This window comes from Phaseolus vulgaris, chromosome 7 (assembly GCF_051622355.1).
Source record: "Phaseolus vulgaris cultivar YP4 chromosome 7, ASM5162235v1, whole genome shotgun sequence".
Classification (NCBI taxonomy): Eukaryota; Viridiplantae; Streptophyta; class Magnoliopsida; order Fabales; family Fabaceae; genus Phaseolus; species Phaseolus vulgaris.
The window spans coordinates 51,574,023-51,595,690 of NC_143504.1; the positions used below are offsets into that span (position 1 = coordinate 51,574,023).

Below are 21,668 nucleotides of genomic sequence, written 5' to 3' on the forward strand. Positions count from 1 at the left end.
ATGCAAAATGTTAAAATAATTTTCAAAATTAAAAAAATTATAAATGATTAAAATATTAATATTTATTGGGATGTATGGTGGAATCATTGGGTGTCAAAAAAACATTTTTCTTTTTAGATTTAGATTTTCATAACAATTTTCAGAATTTATTTTCCAAAATATGTTTCTAGATTTTATTTTCCAAATTTTTGTTTTTGGAATGTACTTTTTAATTTAGAAATTGTTTTTCCATAATGTACTTTTTTTATTCCAGTTTCTCAGAATGAATGGTAGTTTTAAAAATTTAAAGTGGACAGAATTCATATTAAACAAAAAAAATAGGGTGTATAAAGAAATAACCTTAATTTAGCCACAGTTTTGTGTGTGTTGACTTAACCTGGTTTGGTTGTGTTGTTTAGAAACTAAATCTTTCGAGTTTTTTACCACAAAGAATCTGTAAATGATATATTCTTTCTTCTAATTTTGTATAGTTGGTTTGATATTATATTTAATTATATAGCCATAAAAAATATAAATGGTGTTTTTGTTATACTTTTATGCATTTAACAAACTAAACTATTTAAAAATATATAAATAATATTTATTTTGTTTACCATATTATTGTTATATTATATTTACTATAATGTATTAAAAAAATATCACTATTTAAGCATGCCCACCTAAAAGTTTATTTAATGATGATAAATTTATCTCTTATTTAAATTCTTATTATAGCCATTTTATTGTGATTTACATGCATGGAGAGGAAATAGCTTGGGTAAAACAAAAAGTACGTATGCAAAATATGGTGGATTAGTGGAAGGTTGAAAGTGGAGGAATATTAAATACAATTCTTTTAGTGGATGGATATTTCGAAAAATCAATGAAAAGATGATAAAATAGTTTATTTCAATAGTTTAATTTTAGGTTCTTATTAGACTTAATTTGATAGATGTTGTATTGCAAACTCATATTTTGGATCTACAAAATTTGTATTTATCTTAAAATATAAAAAAGGATTTCATGAAATTACACACTCATGTTTTTAACCATTACAATGTTAGTGTAGTATATAAAGGACATGATAGTAAAAGATTCAAAATTAAGGAAGTGTTACCACCTTAAGAACTTAAATACCTTATATTTAGGGCAAACATGTAAAGATGTGATTGATTGTTTTAGAATTAGGCATGGATATGATTACATCTTTAATTCTTTGTTTCGTTCAAGTGTTCTAAGTGTACCAATTTAAACGTTTTTAAAATTTTGGAAATGTAACCTATCACACTATTGTGTAACTACTACACAATATTTTAATAAAAAAAATTATTAACATTTAGATTAATTTCTGTTATTAATAAATAATTTATAAATTGGTATTTAATTAGTTACCTATATTTTTAACCACTGATTATTTATATATTAATTTAAAAATTAATTTATACACCAATAATTTTGTAGTCTTTAAAATATATATCAATTAATTATGTTTAATCTATAAAATTGATTTCTATTTAATGATTTTTTTAGAGACATCAACCAAAGTGATTACAATTAAACAAACTCTAATATCTTCCTTCCCAATTTTGTTATGTTTGATAATCTTTTCTTTTCCAAATTTGTTATACATAGATTCTCTTAACAACTTCCTATTTCTTTGTCTATCAAACACTTCTCACTTCCCTCTTTGTAAAAAACTTCTCATCTCCCACGGTTTTATAGAAAGGTAAGTGAGAGAAGTTTTTTTTATAGTGAAGAAAGTAAGAAGTTTTTTTTAAAAGCGATAAGTGTTTGATAAATAGAGAATTAAGAAGTTAGTAAGGAAGTTAGTTTGTTTTTTTAGAAGTTCAAATTAAAAAAAAATACCAAAAAAAGAAAATGAGAGAATGTCTAAGATAACCATAAAATGACAAAAGATTTCTTATTATATATTTTTAAAATAATAAAATAAAATATTGGTATAAGGATAAATGAGAAAGTAAATGTGTATAAAAAAACGGTTATTAAATCCTAAACCCTAAACTCTCTGTATATTTAAAACTTTCTTGATTTTATTTAAAATTAAAGAAAAATTAAAATGTTTTTTTTATGAATAAATATACTTTTTAAGTAAAAGATAACATTTTTTTCCAACTTATATTCCTTTTATTATGTTTTAATTTTTTTCCTTGTATTTTTCAAATGAATTATCCTCTATTTTATTCAACATTTTTCTGGTTACCAAACAAAATTGGATGTTGATAACAGTTTCGCTTAAAGTCCAAAAATACAAAGTCATAAAATTTAGAACTTACAATTTGGATGTAGAATGTGTGCATGATAATTTACCTTATTATAGTTAGAAACTTGATACACGATGTCTAAAGTTGTAGATAGTTTTCTTAATTTTTCATAAACACCAAGATCATCTTAATGTGACTTGTGTAGTAATGTTATGTCCTTTATGTTGTAGATTTTACATAAGTTTATTAACCTCTAATCATGATCAAAATATCTAATTACCATTGAGAATTTAGTTAACTTCACTTACCTATTATCACTTGTTCCTTCAAAACTTCCTGAAATATGAAAAAATGCTACGAAAATTTTAACTTACTTTTAGAGAAACTGATTCAATAACAACAAACATCAATCAAGATCTTGACTAACTTATTCATCTTCCTCTATCGTATCAATTACACATGCATTTACAATTCCAACTCCCATGCATGCAACACAACATAATGATTCCAATTTTTTAGGAGAAAATAATAACATACTCTCTATCAATTAATTTTGTATGTATAATCTAAAAATATATTTTCAATTATAAGATTTATAATGTGCTTTTAAAATACGCAACTAGAAGACCTTTTTAGATTACACAGCTTATATTACAGATATTATGAGAATATATTATGAATTGTCAAGTTCATAATACGTTTCTAAATTGATAATCTAAAATATATTTTTGAATTTTAGATTAAAAAAATGTACAATGTATTTTTAAATTATATAATTTAAAATATTTTTAATCCATGATTAATTTGAACATTTTCTAAATCTATGCAAATGAAAGAAGAAACTACCATATATTAAGCCCTTCTACATGTGTTTAATTTAGCCATAACTTTTGTGTGTGTTGATTTAACCTGCTTTGCTTGTATTATTTGGAAACTAAATATTTTGATTTTCAACAAAAACAGTAAATTATATTTTACTTCTTGTATCTTGGTATTCTTGGTTTGATATTATATTTAATTATATGGTTAAACAAATTATAAATGATCTTTTATAGGTTTTTTTATTTAACAAAATATACTGTATACAAATATATAAATACTATTTTTTCAACAATATTATTTTTATATTAGATTTACTATAATGTATTAAGATAATATTATGTTTAAGCATGCTCACCTAAAACAAATAAATTTACAAGTTTATTGAATAATAAATTTATATCTCGTTTGAATTCTTATTAAAAAAATTATTGTGATTTAAATGCATGGAGAGGAAAGACTTTAAAGTATCTTTTGTTGGAGGGATATTCTGAAAATTAATGAAAATAATAGAAAATAGTTTATTTGAATGTATTATACCTAAGAAAATTGGGAATGAATTTGTTACTGGTTTTTAGAATAAGGCCTAAGGGGTGGTAAGTTGAAACTAAAAGTTAAATATTTAGATTATTTCATAATTTAAGTCAATGAAATATTAATTACGAAGAGGTTACTTTTTGACAATAGATGTTGATATGACAAAAACTTCTTAGTGACTGAGAAATAAATTGATATGACCGATAAAGATATATGACTAAGAGTGCATATATTTCTAGTAGGTGTTTTCATCCCTAAATAATAATAATTACAATTTTTATTTTTAAAATCACATCACAACAAATTTAAATAATAAAAATCATATATTAAATTATAAGTTTATAAAAACAAAAATCATCTGAATAAAAAAAATTATCATTACATATTTTAATTTTTTCATATCTCTATGTAACTAAAATATAAAAAATAACAATTTTTTTATATCCAATTTGGATCATATAATTGATATAACCCAGACGATACATGTTTGGATATTTTGTTGAAATGATTTCAATTTAGTATATGATTGTTAATCAAATTTAAATTTATCTGAAAGTAATGTAAATGTTCAACTTTTACATTCGTTCTTCGTTACAAGTAGGTTCATGCATGATATCAGGTAAGAACTTCTGTTATTTTGTTACACTCTAAGTCTGAAAATATTATAGTTTAAAAAAAATCAAATTTATCAATATTTTTTTTTTGGTTTTCCTCAAATTAATTAATTATATGTTTTAATCTAATTAATGTATTTATTAAAAAATAAAGACTATTTTAATGATTTTGTTTAAAAAGGTAATGTGTTTATTGTTGTAATTAAGTAAGTAAAAAATATCGAGAGAGAGAGATTATACATGTATTATTGCAGATAGAAGAAGTCAGAGGTTGTTGAGTTGCTGTGTTTTTTTTTTTTGGGGAAATTAGGTAGCCGAAAGATTATATTTTTAACAGTAAAAAAGATGAATTTTTGATATTTTTTGTAGAAGAAGAAGGAAAGAAATAAAAGTAGTTAAGATTGGCGAAAATCCATGGTTTACAGAACACATCCCTTGCAAAGCACGAAGGCAACAGAACAGAACAAAACAGAAGAAAACACAATTGAACTTCCCCTGTATTGGACCTACCTCACCTTCCTCCAATTTTTAACTCCACACAAAACCAAAACCTTCCTTCAAAATCAAACACTTCAATTTCTACCATAATCGAATCGATTCGATTCCATTCCAAATAATGTCCCACACACCACCGCAAACCCTCGATTCCGAGGAGCCATCCCCCGCCACCGCCGCCCAAACCCCCGACTCCCAAGCCGCCACGCTCCTCCACATCTCCTTCAACCAGGATTCCGGATGCTTCGCCGCGGCTACCGACCGCGGCTTCCGCATCTACAACTGCGACCCCTTCCGGGAGATCTTCCGCCGCGATTTCGGCCCTGGCGGCGGCGTTGGCCTTGTCCACATGCTCTTCCGCTGCAACATACTCGCTTTCGTCGGTGGCGGCGCTGACCCCCGGTACCCCCCCAACAAGGTTATGATTTGGGACGACCACCAGTCCCGCTGCATCGGTGAGCTTTCCTTCCGCTCCGAGGTGAAGGGCGTGCGTCTCCGGCGCGACCGCATCGTGGTGGTTCTGGCGCACAAGATCTTTGTGTACAACTTCTCCGATCTCAAGGTGCTGCACCAAATCGAGACCATCGCCAACCCTAAGGGCCTCTGCGACCTCTCCCACGTTTCCGCCACCATGGTCCTCGTCTGCCCCGGCTTGCAGAAGGGGCAGGTCAGGGTTGAGCACTACGCTTCCAAGAGGACCAAGTTCATCATGGCGCACGATTCCCGAATTGCGTGTTTTGCTCTCACGCATGATGGCAGGTTGCTCGCCACCGCCAGCTCCAAGGGCACCCTCATCAGGCTCTTCAATACCCTCGATGGTTCATTGCTGCAAGAGGTGAATTGAATGCCATTTCCTCTTTCTCTCTTTTGTTCAAGGACAAATCTTAGGTGCTTTTAGTGTTGTTTAATAGAATTACAGTTTTATTTTGGTATTGCATCAAAGATCAACGTGGTTATAGAAGTGAAACTCAATTTTTGATTGGAAAAGCAGTAAGGAAGTGCATTTAAGCTTTTTCCTTTGTTTAATCCCCCTATAAATCTTCCCAATGCAATATGAAAAAAATATTAAATAAAAAATTGAATAAATTACACTGGCATCACCCTTAAGGTTTCTTTAGTTTGTACACAATACATAATAAAGGGTGTCAGGGTAATATGGTTCAAGTAACTATGAGAGTTGCTGTAGGATTAAAAAAACAGGGGGTTTGAGTGGAATTCTAAGAAATCTCGGGGGTGTCTGTGATTTGCTCAAAAAAATCTGATACGGGTAGCATAGTCGGAGCTAAATGTGTGCTTAGTAACTGAGAAATAAATTGCTTTTAATGTTTTGAGATGTTAGTGGTTAAATCAAAGTGATTTGGAGATTTGAATGGGAATCTGTGGGTTGATTATTTCCAGGTAAGGAGGGGTGCAGACCGGGCAGAGATATACAGCCTTGCATTCTCTCCTACTGCACAGTGGCTGGCTGTCTCAAGTGACAAGGGGACCGTTCATGTTTTCAACCTGAAGGTTGATTCTGGACTGATGGGGCATGACAGATCGCACAGTACTTCTTCTGAGGCTAATCCTGCTAGCCCTACTGCTGTTTCATCTCTTTCATTTATTAAAGGTTTGTGCGCCATGGGTTATTTGTGAATGATATTTTGTGGAAATTTAGTGTCTTTTTTAGTGAAAGTGAAAGAACTAGAACAGCAATTGTTGCTGTTGAGTTTTTAAATTGCAATACAATTGCAGTTGCTAACAAATGCAGCTGATGCAACTGCAATTGAGGTCGTAGACTGTATTTTTAGAACCTTGTTCATTTGAACATTACCAAGGTTCATTCAGTCTTGAAATTAAGATTTTTCTGATGAATTTTGTTGCCTGTGATTATATAATTTTGTTGTCTGCTTTTACAGGTGTGCTACCTAAGTATTTTAGCTCGGAGTGGTCTGTGGCTCAATTTCGCTTGCAAGAAGGTTTGCAGTATGTTGTTGCATTTGGCCATCAAAAGAATACAATTGTAATACTAGGCATGGATGGCAGGTATGTCAGTAGTGCATCATATTCGTCTCTCAAGTTTGTCATGCTCTGCCCTTTTGTGTTTTGTTTTTGGAAATGGGGGAGGGTCTTTGTTGTTTAAGAGATATTAGACATTGAGAATGGTGGAATAATGATTTGAGGACTAAATTCTAAAGGCTACTTCATATTACTGCATTAAACTTTTATTTAAGTGTATACCTGTGCATTGCTTTGCTAAAATTGACCAATGTTGGTGGCTTCATTCAGGTTTTGTGCTTATGGGTAGTCTTAAAAACAGACAAAAATTTACAGTCCTAGCTGCATCGTTATATTATTGTTTTTATTTATAATCTTTTTCATATAAAGCAAACGATGAAATGATGCCTGTTTTGGAAAACGTTATATCTTAAAACAAATGGATAAAATTATTTAAATGGGGGCGGGGGTGTTTATATAATATTGTATCCAAAATGATCACTAGTTCCTTGTTTTTGACTTGGTATTTTTTCTGTGAATGAAAATTTTAACGCCAATCTTGATTGAAATTGTTGATGCAGCTTCTACCGATGTCAGTTTGATTCTGGGAACGGTGGAGAGATGACCCAACTTGAATATTACAATTTCCTAAAGGCAGAAGAAACATTCTAGTTAACTATGGATGCATCATGTATATATCTTCAGTGGATCTTGCTGTGAATACTATTTGAATTTTATGTTCACCTCGTTGTTTGAAACGTTTAAACTGTAAATATGAGTATTGCCAAATCCACTAATGTTGTCCAATTCACTCTGTTTTGTGCTTGTATATATTAACTATTAACACCTTATTACAAATTAGAATGAATTGTCAGCAGCATTCGCTCCAGATTCACTATATATAGTTCTCGAAGCTGGTTATCTTGCAATGAACGTTATATTTGTTTGTTTCTGTTGAATTCGTTCAGATATGTTTAGTCCTTGAACACATTATTGTATCTTTTCTTTGTACTCATGGATCGTTCGTTGACTAGTAGCAGCTTTCGGTAAATGCCAATGAAGAGCAGATGGTTTATTTTGGAATATAATGTATGGATTAAACAATTTTGTTCTATTAAAATTATTTTTAAAATTTGATCTATCTTGATATATTTGATAACAATTCATCGGATATATTTATTAATAAATCTTCCATTGATAAATGATCTAATTCATTTATAAAAGTAATACATCTTCAAGTTTTATATATAAATAGCGACTGACAGTATAGTAATTTATGTAGTTTAAATTAATAATAATATAATTTTATTGTTGGAAAATGTTTCTGTTTACTGCATATATCCAGGAGCGTATATCTTAAAAGTAATTATTGTTTATTTTCCAAACCAATTTTTAAAATGTATTTTCTTCAGAAATAAATATAATAAAGATTATTAATCGCGAAAAAAATGGTTGAATCATTTTTAATCATTAAGTATTATTGACAAGAGAATTTATAAGATTTGAAAAATATTATATGAGATCATGTATAACAGTATTTGAATGAACATTTTTTTATTTATTTCTTGTACAATGGATTGATTAGATGAATATATAGTTATAATATGCAAAAAAAAAATAAAAAATAAAAATTTGGGATGGTTGAGCAAATTATTTTTGTTACTAGTTATGGGTAAGTATTTGAAATGTATCTCTCCATTACTATCCAATCTAATAGAAAAGAAATAGAAAGAAGAAGATATAGGTAGTAGCATGCAGATGATGAGATTGAAATTAGGAGGAATTGAATGAAGCAGGTGTTGAGGAACCAAAACCCTATCTGAATGCTGCATTTGTTGGAGTGTGTTTTGACGTATCCAAATCCAACAGAACGTCGATTGCGTCGGGGAAAGAAGTGATGATTCTAAACTGAATTTTCCTCCATTGAAGGGCAAAATCTAACGCCTGGTTCATGGTGGCCCGAGCACCCTCCATTGCTTCAACAAGCTCTGCATTAGTCAAGTAAGTGCTGCATATTTGGCTCAAAATTCTGTCGTGTCGTTCTTGGAATCTCACAGCTCTTTCCTCCGCCGCTTCCAACGCCTCGCTAACCATTTTTAGTTTTTCTGCGGCCAGGTGTTTCCGCTGCCATCTCTTGATGTTCGGCACGCAAAATAAGAAGGAGGCGGAGAAGCCTATTACCGCGAAAACGACGTGCCCCAACTCTATCATCACCACCACTCCTGTTCATGCTTCAACTTCTCCAACACCCATATATCACCGTCATCACAATCCAGGTGTACCTTGCTTCGCTTTTCAGTTACCACATTACTTATACTTCAATTCATTATCTATTCTCTCTTCTCTCTCCATTTCTCCTACGATCACATCAATCCATTACCATCAAATTTAAACCTACATACTTTTCCATACTTTCTTCATATTTCAAAAGCTTCATTGTCTATTCTATTGAATTTAGAAAATTCTTTTAAATTCATTTAATGCTTAGTAAAATACATATTTTATTTATATTTGGTATTCTTCACTTTGCCTTTTAGATTACGTTTCACTCTGTGGTGGACTTAGTCTTCTGTTTTTTCATTATAAATCAATTCACTGATTCTGATTTTGGAGCAATGGATCCACAAGCACAAGTCTGACGCCTACTTCATTGGATTTTTTACAAAACTATAATAATTTTATAGGTTAGTTATTAAAATAATAAAATTTTAAAAAATAATCAAAATAGTTGACAAAATTTAAATGTAATAAGAATTCAACTAATACATAAATTTTGTATGTCACGGTTGAAATCACCTTAATACGACTTTAGTTTAAATATCAAAATAACACGACTTCTTCTTAATGAATTTGTGTTAATTTGTACAACTTATTCATTTCAATTATTTTTTAAAATTTTATTTATTTATGTAATTAAGTTATAAAATTATCTTATTTTATAAAAAAAATCTCATTCAAATATGTCTATTTTTTTAAAGTAAAGAATTAGTGTTTGATAAATTTTGAGTGAGAAAATTGTGTAATAGTATATATACAGAGATATTTATGAGAATAGTTGGATAAATTATTATTTTACTCTTATATTTAATATTTATTTTTATAAAATAATTATATTTATTTGTTTTTTCCTTTAATTAGTGAATAACGCCTTTAAATAATTAAGATTTTAAAAAATATTTTTCTTCATTTTGTCAATTAGTTTTTTAATTTTTTTAAAATTTCACATAATTAAAAATAATTTTGATATTACACTGAAAAAATACTATCACTCTTTATTAATTCAATCAAATTAATTACAATAAACTTAACTCAAATTATTTTCTTTTCATTAGATCAAATTACCTTCTTCTCTTTTTCTCTTTCTTTCTAAATAAGTGTGAATAACTTGAAAAATGATAGTTTGATCACTCTTGAAATTGTATACAACTCTTTGATGTGATGAGTTTAGAAATAAATATATAATAAAAAATAAATTTGTAATTAAATGATATAAAAAAATATTAAAATAATAATATTGAAAGTTGTAATGTGGTTGTATAAAAAATTGGAGTTGTAGTAAATAAAACACAATACTTATCGAAAAATAATACTTTGAATTGTATACAACTTTTTATATAATGAATTTAAAAATAAATATATATAATAAAGGATAAATTTGAAATTAAATAATATGTAAAAGTATTAAAATAATAATATAAAGAGTTGTAAAGTGATTGTATAAAAAATATGAGCTGTGATGATATGATTATTTAATAATTAATTAATCTCTGGCAGATTAAAATTTATTGGCTCTTGAGAAAAAACAAACCTAAATATCCACCAAAAAGTGAATAGAACCTGAATTATTGTGCCCCTAATGCACAACCTTAAAACCTATATTTAACCGTAGTCAGAAAACCTTAATAATATTAGTTATCATAAATATCCACCAAAAAGTGAATAGAACAAAAAAAAAAGCAAAATGATAAGGGATAGAAAACAGACAAAGCTTTAATCCAACCACGGAACACTGCATGATTAGGATTATTAAGGATCTATCAAATGTCACCTTCAAAGCCAAATAGAAATATACAATTGAGAGATTGAGGAATGATTTTGAAATATTATATTTTATTTTCTGTGTTGTCCATTAAAGAAATAATTTTCATAAACGTGCTGTGTTTTCATTATAGATCAGCACCTCTGCAGAAACTGATAAGATGAAAATAACAACAAATCCTTTCCCAGTTCCAACTGGAGATATAGGCTAAGGTGAAAAGCTTGACTTTCAAACTCTGGATAACTAAATTGTTACTCCTAAGTTGGTTTAGGACGACAATAAAACTGTAGTAATATCTATTCTTAAATGATAACAAAAACACAACAACAAACAAGATTCATTGATGTTGTTTAATTAAAACATAAAATCAATAATAAAAATTTCCTTATCACACTAGTTTTCATGCACATATTCATTACATATGTCTCGCAAAATTTTCTATCGCGTTCTCAACTCCACTTACAATTCCATTGGCTTCTCCCCTACTCTATTCTTTTTGGCCTAAAAATTTTAAAATTTGAATATCTCCTTTGTTTAACTGTAGGACTAAGTAATAAAATTCGCTATCTAAAACATAATTGTTTCTCACATATTATTATTTAATTAGTTAGATAAGTTTTTTTATCAAATTTAAAATCTAAATAATTTGTAGTTTCACTTTTATTCTCCATTAAGTAAACTCAAGTGTAATGTGTGATCATCAACTATGGTGAAAAAGATAACTTTCCATGCTTGGAAAGAGTGGAGTATGATAATTAAACAACTGGAAAATCAATCTTGTGAAAAGAATGAATTTTTTTTTAAAAAGAAACAGGATTAGTTGCTCCAGAGTGAAATGATAACTTAGTCTATACTTTATAATGTGTAATAATCTCAATTTTTTAAAGGTTCTTAAAAACAATGAAATAATTAAAAACCTATCCCATTAATTTTTAAAAAATTTTAATTTAATGATTTGTTTCCCTTTAAAATACACCTCACCAAGTTATATCTTAACTCAGATCTCGTGATAGATATTTTTGAATAATATGCATAATATTCTAAGTTGGAACAATATCGATGTCCTTGTACACCAAATGCTTCATTAAAATTCTGAGAACAATTTAATGTTGATTGATCAGTGGCTATCCATGTTGCTTTCCTCAGGAGACACATGTTTGATCATGATTTTACAGGTGCCAACGAGTAAATTGTATGCTTTCATAGCTGATAAATATCACTTATATTTTGAGAGTTTTGCTCCTAGTCTGCCACGAGAAGTCCTCAAATCATGTTGCACTTTTCTACCTTTTCTCTTTCGTTTCCTTTTGGAACTTGACACCATCCCTGACTTTCTATTCACTCCCATTCTCTCTAGGCGCTGGCGACGGATCTCAGGATCAGCCCAACCCTTTCCCCATTCCGAGAATGAAGAAAATGGTTTGTTAATTAAGTTTCTTGCAAGCAACATATCTGCCTCAGGGTAAACATAGAAAGCTTCCTCATTCATGGACTTCACAAATTCCCATCCCAATTCTGTTGGCTCCGGGTATTTTGCCTGAACATGGGTCTGCAATTGTATGGTGGAAACTGAGATCAAATCACAGAATTACCACAGCACATAACTGCATACCGCAGATAAAACAGCACCTACACAATAAGATAGTCACACTATGGTTTTGGTTGGAGTTTAGGACTTGGGAGAATGTATTGAAGACCAAATCAGTGGCACATCTCCATATGAATGCGGAATGCACAAATATCTCTCTGATCAGTCCTTAAATTTTAAAAACCTCAATAAAAAGAGCTTTCCATGAGTTATATTTATTTATATGAATCTCTCTGAATTTCCTTCTACTAGAATCACTACTCAATGGTATACATACATCATTTGTTGGACAAATTTTGCAATTATAAATATATAGCATTTTTATATATAAAAACTGTAAGGACAGGTTATTTCTAGGTAAAGTAATTAAGTATACCTTGTCATCTCCTTCTCTGATATATCCTTTAACTTCCAAAATTCGAGCAAGACCTCTCCACCATAGTTCATCAATGGTTGAAAACTTTTGAAACTGTATATGGATATTTTCAAGTGAAAACAAGTCTGGTTAACATGGATTAGCAACAAAAGAGAACATCCAATATAATAAAAAGTAAGAAATGACAATTATAACTAGGTTCACCTGCTGCCTTATTGTTCCAACCAACATCTTAAGATTTGGCCTCTCTCTTGGTCCTCTGTAATTGGAGTCAAAATGTATATCATCGTCATATGAGCAATCCTTGGAATCCCTACATCCCTGATAAATTAATATCCATGTCACTTCCTTTTCTCCTCTTAGAGAATAAAGAAAATACAACAAATTTGTTCCACAAAACTCGACCTATTAAAACTATAGATCCTGGAACTCCAAAAAACGAAGCAGTTGTTTAATCAAGTCATCGTATAGAAACTTAACCCAGAGAAATAACACATATACAACGTAGGAACAGGTACATATATTCTGAAAAATATGCTGTAATTTTGATATAAATTCACGTGTAAGATGGAATTGATAGTGTCATTGGTATAAAAATGAAACTATTCAACATACATTATGGGCACCTATGGTTTGCAGCAAAATACAGGCCTCCTCTTTTAGATTCTGCTTTTGAGGTGGACTGGCAGTGCACACATCACATCTGCGTGAAAGGAGGTTTATGAGGAAAGCGACAATATGAAGGCTAACATGCATTAATAACTGATTCAAACATTCTAACTCGCTACAAGTAAATATGGACACGGGATAATCCCTTGACTACAAAAAGAAGTAAATATGCAGATGCAATAACCAGTGGTGGATCTTAACTGGGGCGGGGAGCCTTGGCCCCCAACCCTATTGTTAAATTCATCGCCTACGCTTCTTAAATCCATCGCTTCCTACACTTTTTTCCTGAGAGTAGAGATTGGAGACGATGTTGGTGATTAAAGATGATGCAGTTGTTCCGTATTTTTTGTTCACGTGCAAGGTGAGAGTGGTGCAATACGCATGTGGAAGGAAGAGAAACTTGCTCACGTTACCTTGGGCGATGTGTAGAGAAAAGACTCTAGTGGTTTTGCGTGGAGAAGATTACACATCAAAACTAGACTTAAACTTATTTTGGTCCCCTAAAATTATTGGTCAAAATCTGCCACTCACTAGTAATAATCAAGGTAACTCCATCCCAGCTATTCTGTTCTAGAATATTTTTCAGTTCATGGATGCTAAAGCAAAATAAAACAGTAGGCAGAGAGACCAAACTTAACATACAAGAGGCATTTCCGATGACTGAAATCCTCTCCAAAGTATTCAACGAGTATCTTTGCTCGACAGCAGGAAGTATTCATTCCATATCTGTAAATATACATTAAGGTTCTGTACTAAATAATAAAAATGAAAAAGAGACAGGTGTATTTTTCAAAGCAAACCTGAAACAATCAGATAACATAATATATGCTTGTTTTTTCTGAGCTTCACTTTTTCGACTAGGCAAGAGTGATGGCTTGCTTGCTAGGTTTGCATACAGAACTGGTTGTTGGCCAAATATAAGTGTTGGAAAAAGGAAAATAAAAATAAGCAACATACTACTGAAGTAAAACCAAGGAAGTAAAGTAATATAAGTTTAAAATCTAATAAAAAGAGAGAAAAAAAACAAGCATCACAAGGCAAAAAATTTAGTCTAACTAAACATACTACAATCTGCTAATTTCCCATCTCGACCAGCCCGTCCAGCTTCTTGGTAGTATGATTCTAAACTCTGATAAAAATACACATTCACAATTTTAATTATTCGAGATTTCTCAAAAAAAAAAAAAATCAGCAAGTGAAAACATCAGCATTGGAGTGCAGAAGAAATACATATAAAATCCAATTCTATAATTAACTATGGCTGGAAAAATGCATATGAATAACAGACCTGTGGCCAACCATAGTGGATGATTCTTCTGACATTTGATTTGTCAATACCCATTCCAAAAGCTATTGTAGCAACAATAACCTGAATGATAAAACACAGACGGATACATGTTGTTTGGTCAAACTTTTTACGGTTCCAGGATGAAGGAAATAACATAAATTATGCAGTAACACAAACAACATGGAAATAAACACGGGTAAAAACAAATCAGATCCGTGTCATGCTTTCAAGAAATTCAATTATTCATTTTTTGGGGGGCTTGATTTTACAAGAACTTAAGAAGAAGCAACAAATACAAAGAAATGCCAACCTTAGATGTTTGCCAGGCAGGGCAGGGTTTCAAATACCCAAAGCTGCAAAAAAGAATGTAAAAGCAGGCCTAAGCAAACATAGGGGGAAAGGGGAAGAAGAGATCTGAATTGCAAACAACTTAAATTAAAAAGGCCATCAAAATCAGACAAACATCCATTAATAAAAGTAGTTATGTGAACAGCACAGCACAGATATAAGATGCAATAATGATATATCATAACTGATAATTGGCTATCTCAATTCAAATAAAACGTTGTGGTCCCTTTTTAAAGCCCCCTTCCTATCGGACATCTATAATATTTAGTTCAGGCTCCAGATACATACCTCTAAATTATTTTCATGAAACTCTTTATGAACCTTTCTTAGATGCAATTTGGTGAGCTGGAAAAAGAGATTGAGCTCATCATAAATCAGTTAAAACCTAACAAAAAACACATAAATCAAATGGCAAGAGGTGAAAGTGCGGCAAACATTCATTTGATAATAAAGCAAGAGCAACATTACTGTTAAGTTTGGTTCCATGAAATCTACAGAAGGGCAAGCCAGAAGAGTTTGCAAGTAAACCGGAACAGCATATGGCAAAAAAATTAAATTCTACTTCCTAGTACTTCATGGTGTCTTAGAATTTAAGACGCTCTTGTCAATTGACAGGATCATCCGGATAAAGTTTAATTCACTAGCATCTAACCAAACAAGATTAAATATAATATATAACCCATACCCCAGCATTATAAGCAGCTGCCTTCACACCAAACTTGCATAGGTACTTCGCAATTCTCAGAGTTGCTTTTCTGGTGGGTACATAAATGATTGTTGGTCCTTGTTCCAAAGGCTCTTTCAGAATTTTTACTCTTCCTTCTGGTTTCTTAGGTGAGTCAGTTGTCTCGGATAATTCCAATTCCTTGTGAGGTAGCACACAAAAGTCACCATGGGTAACTGCATTTACAAAATATGGAAATACATTATTTCATTCAATATTGCTATCAGTTTATTAACTACATTATTTTGTAAAAAAATCAGAGACCCAAAAATAGCAGAAACATTAGTACCATCTAAGTTATCAACACTTTGAAAGGTATCGATATCATTTTCCAGGAACTCAATTGACAATTCTTTTCCCGTTAAAAAATCATCTGTGTTTCCTGCGTGCATTATATTAACATCTCTATAAGCATAATCATCTTGGTTGTCATCCATGTCATCAGGTGAAACACTGTCTGTATCAGAGTTACTACTAGCATTGGAGCTATTAGAAAGCTGATCTGAATCATCTGAGATGAAAACCTTTTCATTTTCATCAATATTTTTCTTACTACCATATACATGAATCAATTCATGAAAATCTTTTGCATAAGAAGCCTGTGATGCTCGACTATGCTTTACCTGTACGAAGCCACTGTGAATCTTTACTGTAACAAGAGATGATATATTTAGAGATGAATATACAAGTTATAATGAACAAACTCACCGTGAAGCGTAAATTTGATCGAAAAAATGATGTAAGAAAAACTTTCGTTTCTTTTGACATGTGCAATGATTTTAAAATGTCTTCTCGAACTCTTTTTGTAGCTGTAGCTGTTAAGGCCATCAGAGGTATATCAAATTTTAGGGATTTTAGCTTGCTAGTACTGAAATTTTCTCTCAGTACAGACAGTCGCCTGAAACAAGAGCAAACATTTTAAAAACAGGTAATACTTATGACAGAAGACTAAAGACATTCAAGAAATAGTGACATGCGCACCAAACAAAGAACAAAAGAAATATGCATGAAAATCAATCAAGATCTTAAATGCAAACCATAAGTTGCATTTAAGATCATTCAAGACATTCTAATTGCACTAATTAATTCAGTTCATCTCCAATAACCATAAAAAATAAGGAATTGGAGGGGATAAAACTGACCTGTAATCTGGACGAAAATCATGACCCCATTTTGAAACACAGTGTACCTCATCAATTGCAAATAAAGCAATACCACGACTTTCTGCAAGCGTCTGCAGTGGTTGAATCAATCTACATGGGATTGCAATGCAGTAACAAAACATTAAAAAGAATAAAAGAAACTAAAAAAATAAGGTCTTTTTTGGATAAATTTATCCATAACACTTACAAGAGAAGGAAATAAGAAGGTGAAATGCATTGAACTTCTCCATGTACTAAAATCAACGTACACATCTTAACTTCCGGAGAAGTTAAATGGAAAGAGTTTACATAAAAGTTAAGTGCAAGAGTTGAGTATAGCTCATGTAAGAAGGTTAAATTCATTTTACCGCATTTTCATTTCCTGTAAATGTCTATGAAAAAGTTTATTCAAACATAATCTAAGTCTAGACACACGATAAGTTTCAATATCAACTTCTAGTCCTTGAAGCTAAGGACAATCTGAACATGGCCCCTAACCATACCTTAGAACAGTCTCTGGGCAGATATACACTATACTATACAATCCCCTCATCGCTTTCTGTTCAACGGTATTATCTGGTTGCCCAGAGCCAAGAAAGCACGCACTGATACCATGTCTAGTTAGCTTTAAACACTGGTCATGCATGAGGCTTATCAAGGGCGAAATCACAACCACGACTTTCCCAGACAACAATGCAGGAATCTGAAAGCACAGAGATTTCCCTGTACCAAAAACATAATTATGAATAAATGCACAAAGCACTGCAGGGTAAGGCACAAACATTACCAGATCCTGTTGCAGCGAGGACAAGACAATCTTTATGAGCAACCCAGGCAGAGATGGCTTCCTTCTGAAAACTCTTCAAGGATGAAAAACCAAAATGCTTTTTCATCAGATTGCTAATTTTCTGCTCCCAATCAGATTCAACATCCAAATATGGCGCTTCAAAAGACTCTGAAAGCACAATGGGATTGGGATCAATTCCCAATTGAGGGAGATCCTCCTTGTGTTCTTTGACATCATCATTGGAATGGAAATGGTCGAATATCTTGGACTGTCGAACTGAACGGGATGTGCGCAAAGGTCGTTTCTTTCGAGCATTTCCATTGCGTGCATCCGAATTGGAGATGTGGGTTGTGGATGCTTCTCCAGTAGTAGAATTGAGAATGTGTTCCACAGCGCTGGGAATAGATGGACCCACTACTTTTATGGCTTCCACGATGCTGGAATACTCGAAACCCATTTCAATCATTTCCGCAATTACTTGGTCCGAACATGTATTGTTCCAATCCATCGCATTCCTTCCCATAAATTACAAGTAAGAAAGAAAGATCTTCTTTTGGTTTTGTTGGGAGAAAAATTCAAATGGTTGGCGCACAGAGCACAGAGCACAGAGCAGAGAGGAATGCACATACCAGGAGACGAAAGTGATGCTGCCCTCAGTCCCGCCAACTCTTCTTGAGGACGGAAAATATTACGATGACATTTAATTAATGCATTCCCAATTTCGCAATTCAAAAACACACTCCACCTCTAAACGACACCGTCTTGCAAAGGTCCAATTTTTGCTCCTTTTGAATCAAAGAAAGAACTACAAAAGTACAAAATTCAACAGGTGAATACCTTGTAACAAGAGTGAGCAACCAAGGGACAACTATTATAGGTCAATACTCTACCCAAGTAAAGGCCCACTCATGCAATAACTTATATAACAAGTTATAGATATGATAGGTGGTAAAATAGCGATCTTATAAATTTAGCAAATTTTTATTATGATAGATTTAAATAATATATTAAAAAGTGAAGGAGATTTGTAGAGAGGAAAGAAAGTAGATTCCGAGGATTAAAAAAGATGTGTGAGACTGTTTGGATTGAGGAATAAGAATGATTTATTGAAATTTATGAGTGATGTAGAAAAAAATTTAAAAATTATTTTAAAGTGTACCTTTACAAATTTATCATTGTTATTAAAAATATTTAAATAATAAATTATGATATTTATTTTTTAGATTTGAATTAACTAAATTTTTTTAATACATAATATTCATAATTATCTTTATTTTTCAATAAAAAAATATAATAGAAATTATTTTTGTGTTAAATTAAAATAAATTTATTAAAAATTATAAAAACAATATTTATTATTTTATATAACTATATATGTGTTGTTAATATTATAATTTATTTTATTATTTTTATTATTTATAATTATATGTTGTTATTAATAGTATAATTAAATATTTTTTAAATTATTAAATAAATTTATATAATATTTAATTTTATATATTGTATATTATAATAAAATGTATGTACAATAATATTTAGATAAAATACATGGAATCAGTATAAATATCATCTTCATTTATGTGAAGATTGAAAAAATACTTTCATACTCTCTTCCATTTACTCATCTAGTATCAAAACTACTTAAATAAACACGAGCATCTCATTCCTCCTTTCTCCTCATATCTCCAAAAACAAACGCACCATAAATTTAAGTCATCAATTAATGAGATAAAAAAAATTATTTTTAGTTCACTAGAGATTCCATCAAAACTCGAACACCATTGTGGATAGATAGATGCACCTAATATGTATGTGATAAACTCACGTATTTAGGGCACTCTTCCCATCCCTTAAGTCATACCCACTATGATATTTTTGCATTCCCTCCATTGAATACAGTATTTTCTCAAAGTACTGAAAGTCTGTCACATTACAAAGTTTTCCTTACATTCACACTAATGTAGGATCCTTTAATTGTTATAATTATTGAAATAGTTTGTGTTGAGTTAGGTGTAAATAGGTGTGGATAAACGGGTTTAGTCTATGTTAACTCAATTCGTCACTAGTCTGTCAAGGTTATAAGGTTGAAATTAATAATTTGCCTCATTAGAGAATGAGATGATAGGTTCGTCTGTCATTTTTTTATTTCAATTTTTTTTTTTATAACTAATTTGCTTTTTTTATCTATTTACTTTGTTGTAGTAATTGATATTACTTTTTGAATAAGAAAAATGCAACAAATCATAAAATTGAATCAAATTTTAGTATTTTAATCAAAGAAAATTTAATGTCTAACAAAATAAAATAAATATATGAATAAAATTATGTATAAAGAAATTAATGTAAATAAATTTTTATATAAAATATTTACCAACACCAGTTTTAATTCAAAAAACATGGGATTCTTCTTTAAAAATATAAAAAATAAATAAGAGTGGACTGACGGACTAGTCCGCTCTACTTATGGTCTGTCGAGTTGGTGGGTTAGACGGGACATACCAATACAGATTGGTAGTTCAAATAGCTAACTCATTCCATCAAAATGATGATAGGCTCTCAGACCAGATCTACTCGTTTTGTCACCTTCTAGGTATAAAACACCACTTTATGAGATTTGTTAAAAGTTTGGAATCGTTAATCTTTAGTTATTGTCAATTTTTTCTTGTGTCATGTTTCTACATTTCTCACTCAAATGAGATAACTTCACACAACCAAAAAAGAATTCAAGATATTAATGTAATTTTTTTTCATTAAAACGATAAATGTTAAAGTGAGAAAGAGACAAAAATCAACTTTTTTTTTCTTACAAAATATTACTAAAATAACCTTAATTCGTTTAAGTGATATATTCACTTAATTTATATGGATATAATATATATATATATGTGTGTGTATAGCTGAATATTTAGTTTCATATGTAGTTATTGCGATCACATACTCATATGTATATACTTATAAAAAAATTGCTTGTAGATAATACATTATTATTTTGTTATTTGAGCATGGAGAATTTTTTTTTAGTGAAATTTAAAGTAAGTTTCCAAGGTCAAAATAAGTTGCAGAGTGTATTGGGTATCAACGTCATCAAGGAAACGAGATATCTAACTTTCACTAATACCTATATAATGATGTTAAAGTTGAGTATGATGTTGGTCTCAGATAGATTAGTTTTATATGTATATTCCTCAAGTCATCAACTTACAAGTTAAGATAAAAGTAACTAAAATTACTTATAATACTGTTTGATTTATGTTTACAAATTTATATGCAACTTATTCTTCTCATTAATGTTATATGTTTGTGCAATTCTAATGCTTGTGTTATATATATATATAAAACCGTGTATATGCTCTAGTTTTATGGTATATTAAGTTTTAAAAGAATTTATTTAACATATAGTTTAGTTTGTAAACCCATCTATTTGCAATATTGCAGATTTATTCTGTATTTTGGGGTGTATGCATTCTATTTTAAGTAATAAATTAAATAGTTGATAGTATTTATATATTTAAAAATAAACCTAAAAACATAATGAATTCTTTAATGTATAAACTTCGGAAGAAGAATTTTTTGAAAAGGAAATGCAATGGATTTAGAAAGGGTATATATAGGAGGAATGATTATATACTCATCTATATTTTTGTTTTGAAAAATTGAATAAATATTCATGTCTGAAATCGATCAAAGTACATTGAGATCGGAACAGACACCAGAAGGTTCAAGATCTTTGTCATGCCTACCAACTATAGACCATAATTTACAAAGAAGTTTGGTTGAGGCTAAAAAGTCTCTACAATATATACCTTTAAACATGTTACTGTTTGTTCTACTATTACATAATTGATTCAAATAAATGCATATAAAAGAATATTCAAACAAAATTAAGTCATCGTCCTTTGCATAATTAAGTAAAGAAAACTAATGTTGGACTTAACTGATACAACGAATGTAGAGGGTACAGTTCTTATTCATACTGTAGAAAATAAAACAAGTTGGAACAACACTTTATTATAAATTTAATTATCTGTTTCCCCAGGTAATCATTTCCTAAGAACAGAGAAAAA

General features: G+C 30.5%; 2 protein-coding genes across 10 annotated transcripts; one reads left to right on the plus strand and one right to left on the minus strand.

The window, feature by feature from the left end:
* Window positions 1-4,450: 4,450 nt before the first annotated feature.
* On the plus strand, window positions 4,451-7,543 carry LOC137830026 (autophagy-related protein 18a). Its single transcript, XM_068637109.2, has 4 exons — window positions 4,451-5,501; window positions 6,065-6,275; window positions 6,565-6,691; window positions 7,225-7,543. The coding sequence occupies exons 1-4, from the start codon at window positions 4,788-4,790 to the stop codon at window positions 7,313-7,315; spliced, it is 1,143 nt and encodes a 380-aa protein (XP_068493210.1). The 5' UTR covers window positions 4,451-4,787; the 3' UTR covers window positions 7,316-7,543.
* Window positions 7,544-11,744: 4,201 nt separating this feature from the next.
* Window positions 11,745-18,449, minus strand: RECQSIM (RECQ helicase SIM). 9 transcript variants are annotated; one of them, XR_016523559.1, is made up of 16 exons: window positions 17,605-18,449; window positions 17,321-17,540; window positions 16,818-16,928; window positions 16,384-16,573; window positions 15,965-16,298; window positions 15,637-15,851; window positions 15,240-15,296; window positions 14,914-14,956; window positions 14,604-14,684; window positions 14,381-14,444; window positions 14,116-14,215; window positions 13,958-14,041; window positions 13,262-13,349; window positions 12,851-12,967; window positions 12,647-12,739; window positions 11,745-12,231 (listed from the first exon to the last, which is right to left on the minus strand). XR_016523559.1 is itself a non-coding variant. In XM_068637111.1 (16 exons), the coding sequence occupies exons 2-16, from the start codon at window positions 18,110-18,112 to the stop codon at window positions 11,899-11,901; spliced, it is 2,595 nt and encodes an 864-aa protein (XP_068493212.1). In that variant the 5' UTR covers window positions 18,113-18,119; window positions 18,234-18,438; the 3' UTR covers window positions 11,745-11,898. The 9 variants fall into 9 exon arrangements, 3 of the variants coding, with proteins under 3 accessions (XP_068493212.1, XP_068493211.1, XP_090161530.1); XR_016523560.1 differs by lacking the exon at window positions 14,381-14,444 and having other exon boundaries at window positions 17,605-18,119; window positions 18,234-18,438; XM_068637111.1 differs by lacking the exon at window positions 14,914-14,956 and having other exon boundaries at window positions 17,605-18,119; window positions 18,234-18,438.
* Between the last annotated feature and the right edge of the window lie 3,219 nt (window positions 18,450-21,668).

What these genes read in the sequence shown, in the direction of transcription:
- RECQSIM (XM_068637110.1), bottom strand. Translation starts at nt 18,127, where the DNA reads ATGGGAAGGAATGCGATGGATTGGAACAATACATGTTCGGACCAAGTA. An exon ending in CCTCGCTGCAACAGGATCTG is followed by an intron (nt 17,541 to 17,604) that starts GTAATGTTTGTG and finishes TTTTTGGTACAG; the next exon opens with GGAAATCTCTGTGCTTTCAG. An exon ending in TTGGAACAATAAGGCAGCAG is followed by an intron (nt 12,740 to 12,850) that starts GTGAACCTAGTT and finishes ATCCATATACAG; the next exon opens with TTTCAAAAGTTTTCAACCAT.
- LOC137830026 (XM_068637109.2), top strand. Translation starts at nt 4,788, where the DNA reads ATGTCCCACACACCACCGCAAACCCTCGATTCCGAGGAGCCATCCCCC. An exon ending in ATGGTTCATTGCTGCAAGAG is followed by an intron (nt 5,502 to 6,064) that starts GTGAATTGAATG and finishes GATTATTTCCAG; the next exon opens with GTAAGGAGGGGTGCAGACCG. An exon ending in ATACTAGGCATGGATGGCAG is followed by an intron (nt 6,692 to 7,224) that starts GTATGTCAGTAG and finishes TTGTTGATGCAG; the next exon opens with CTTCTACCGATGTCAGTTTG.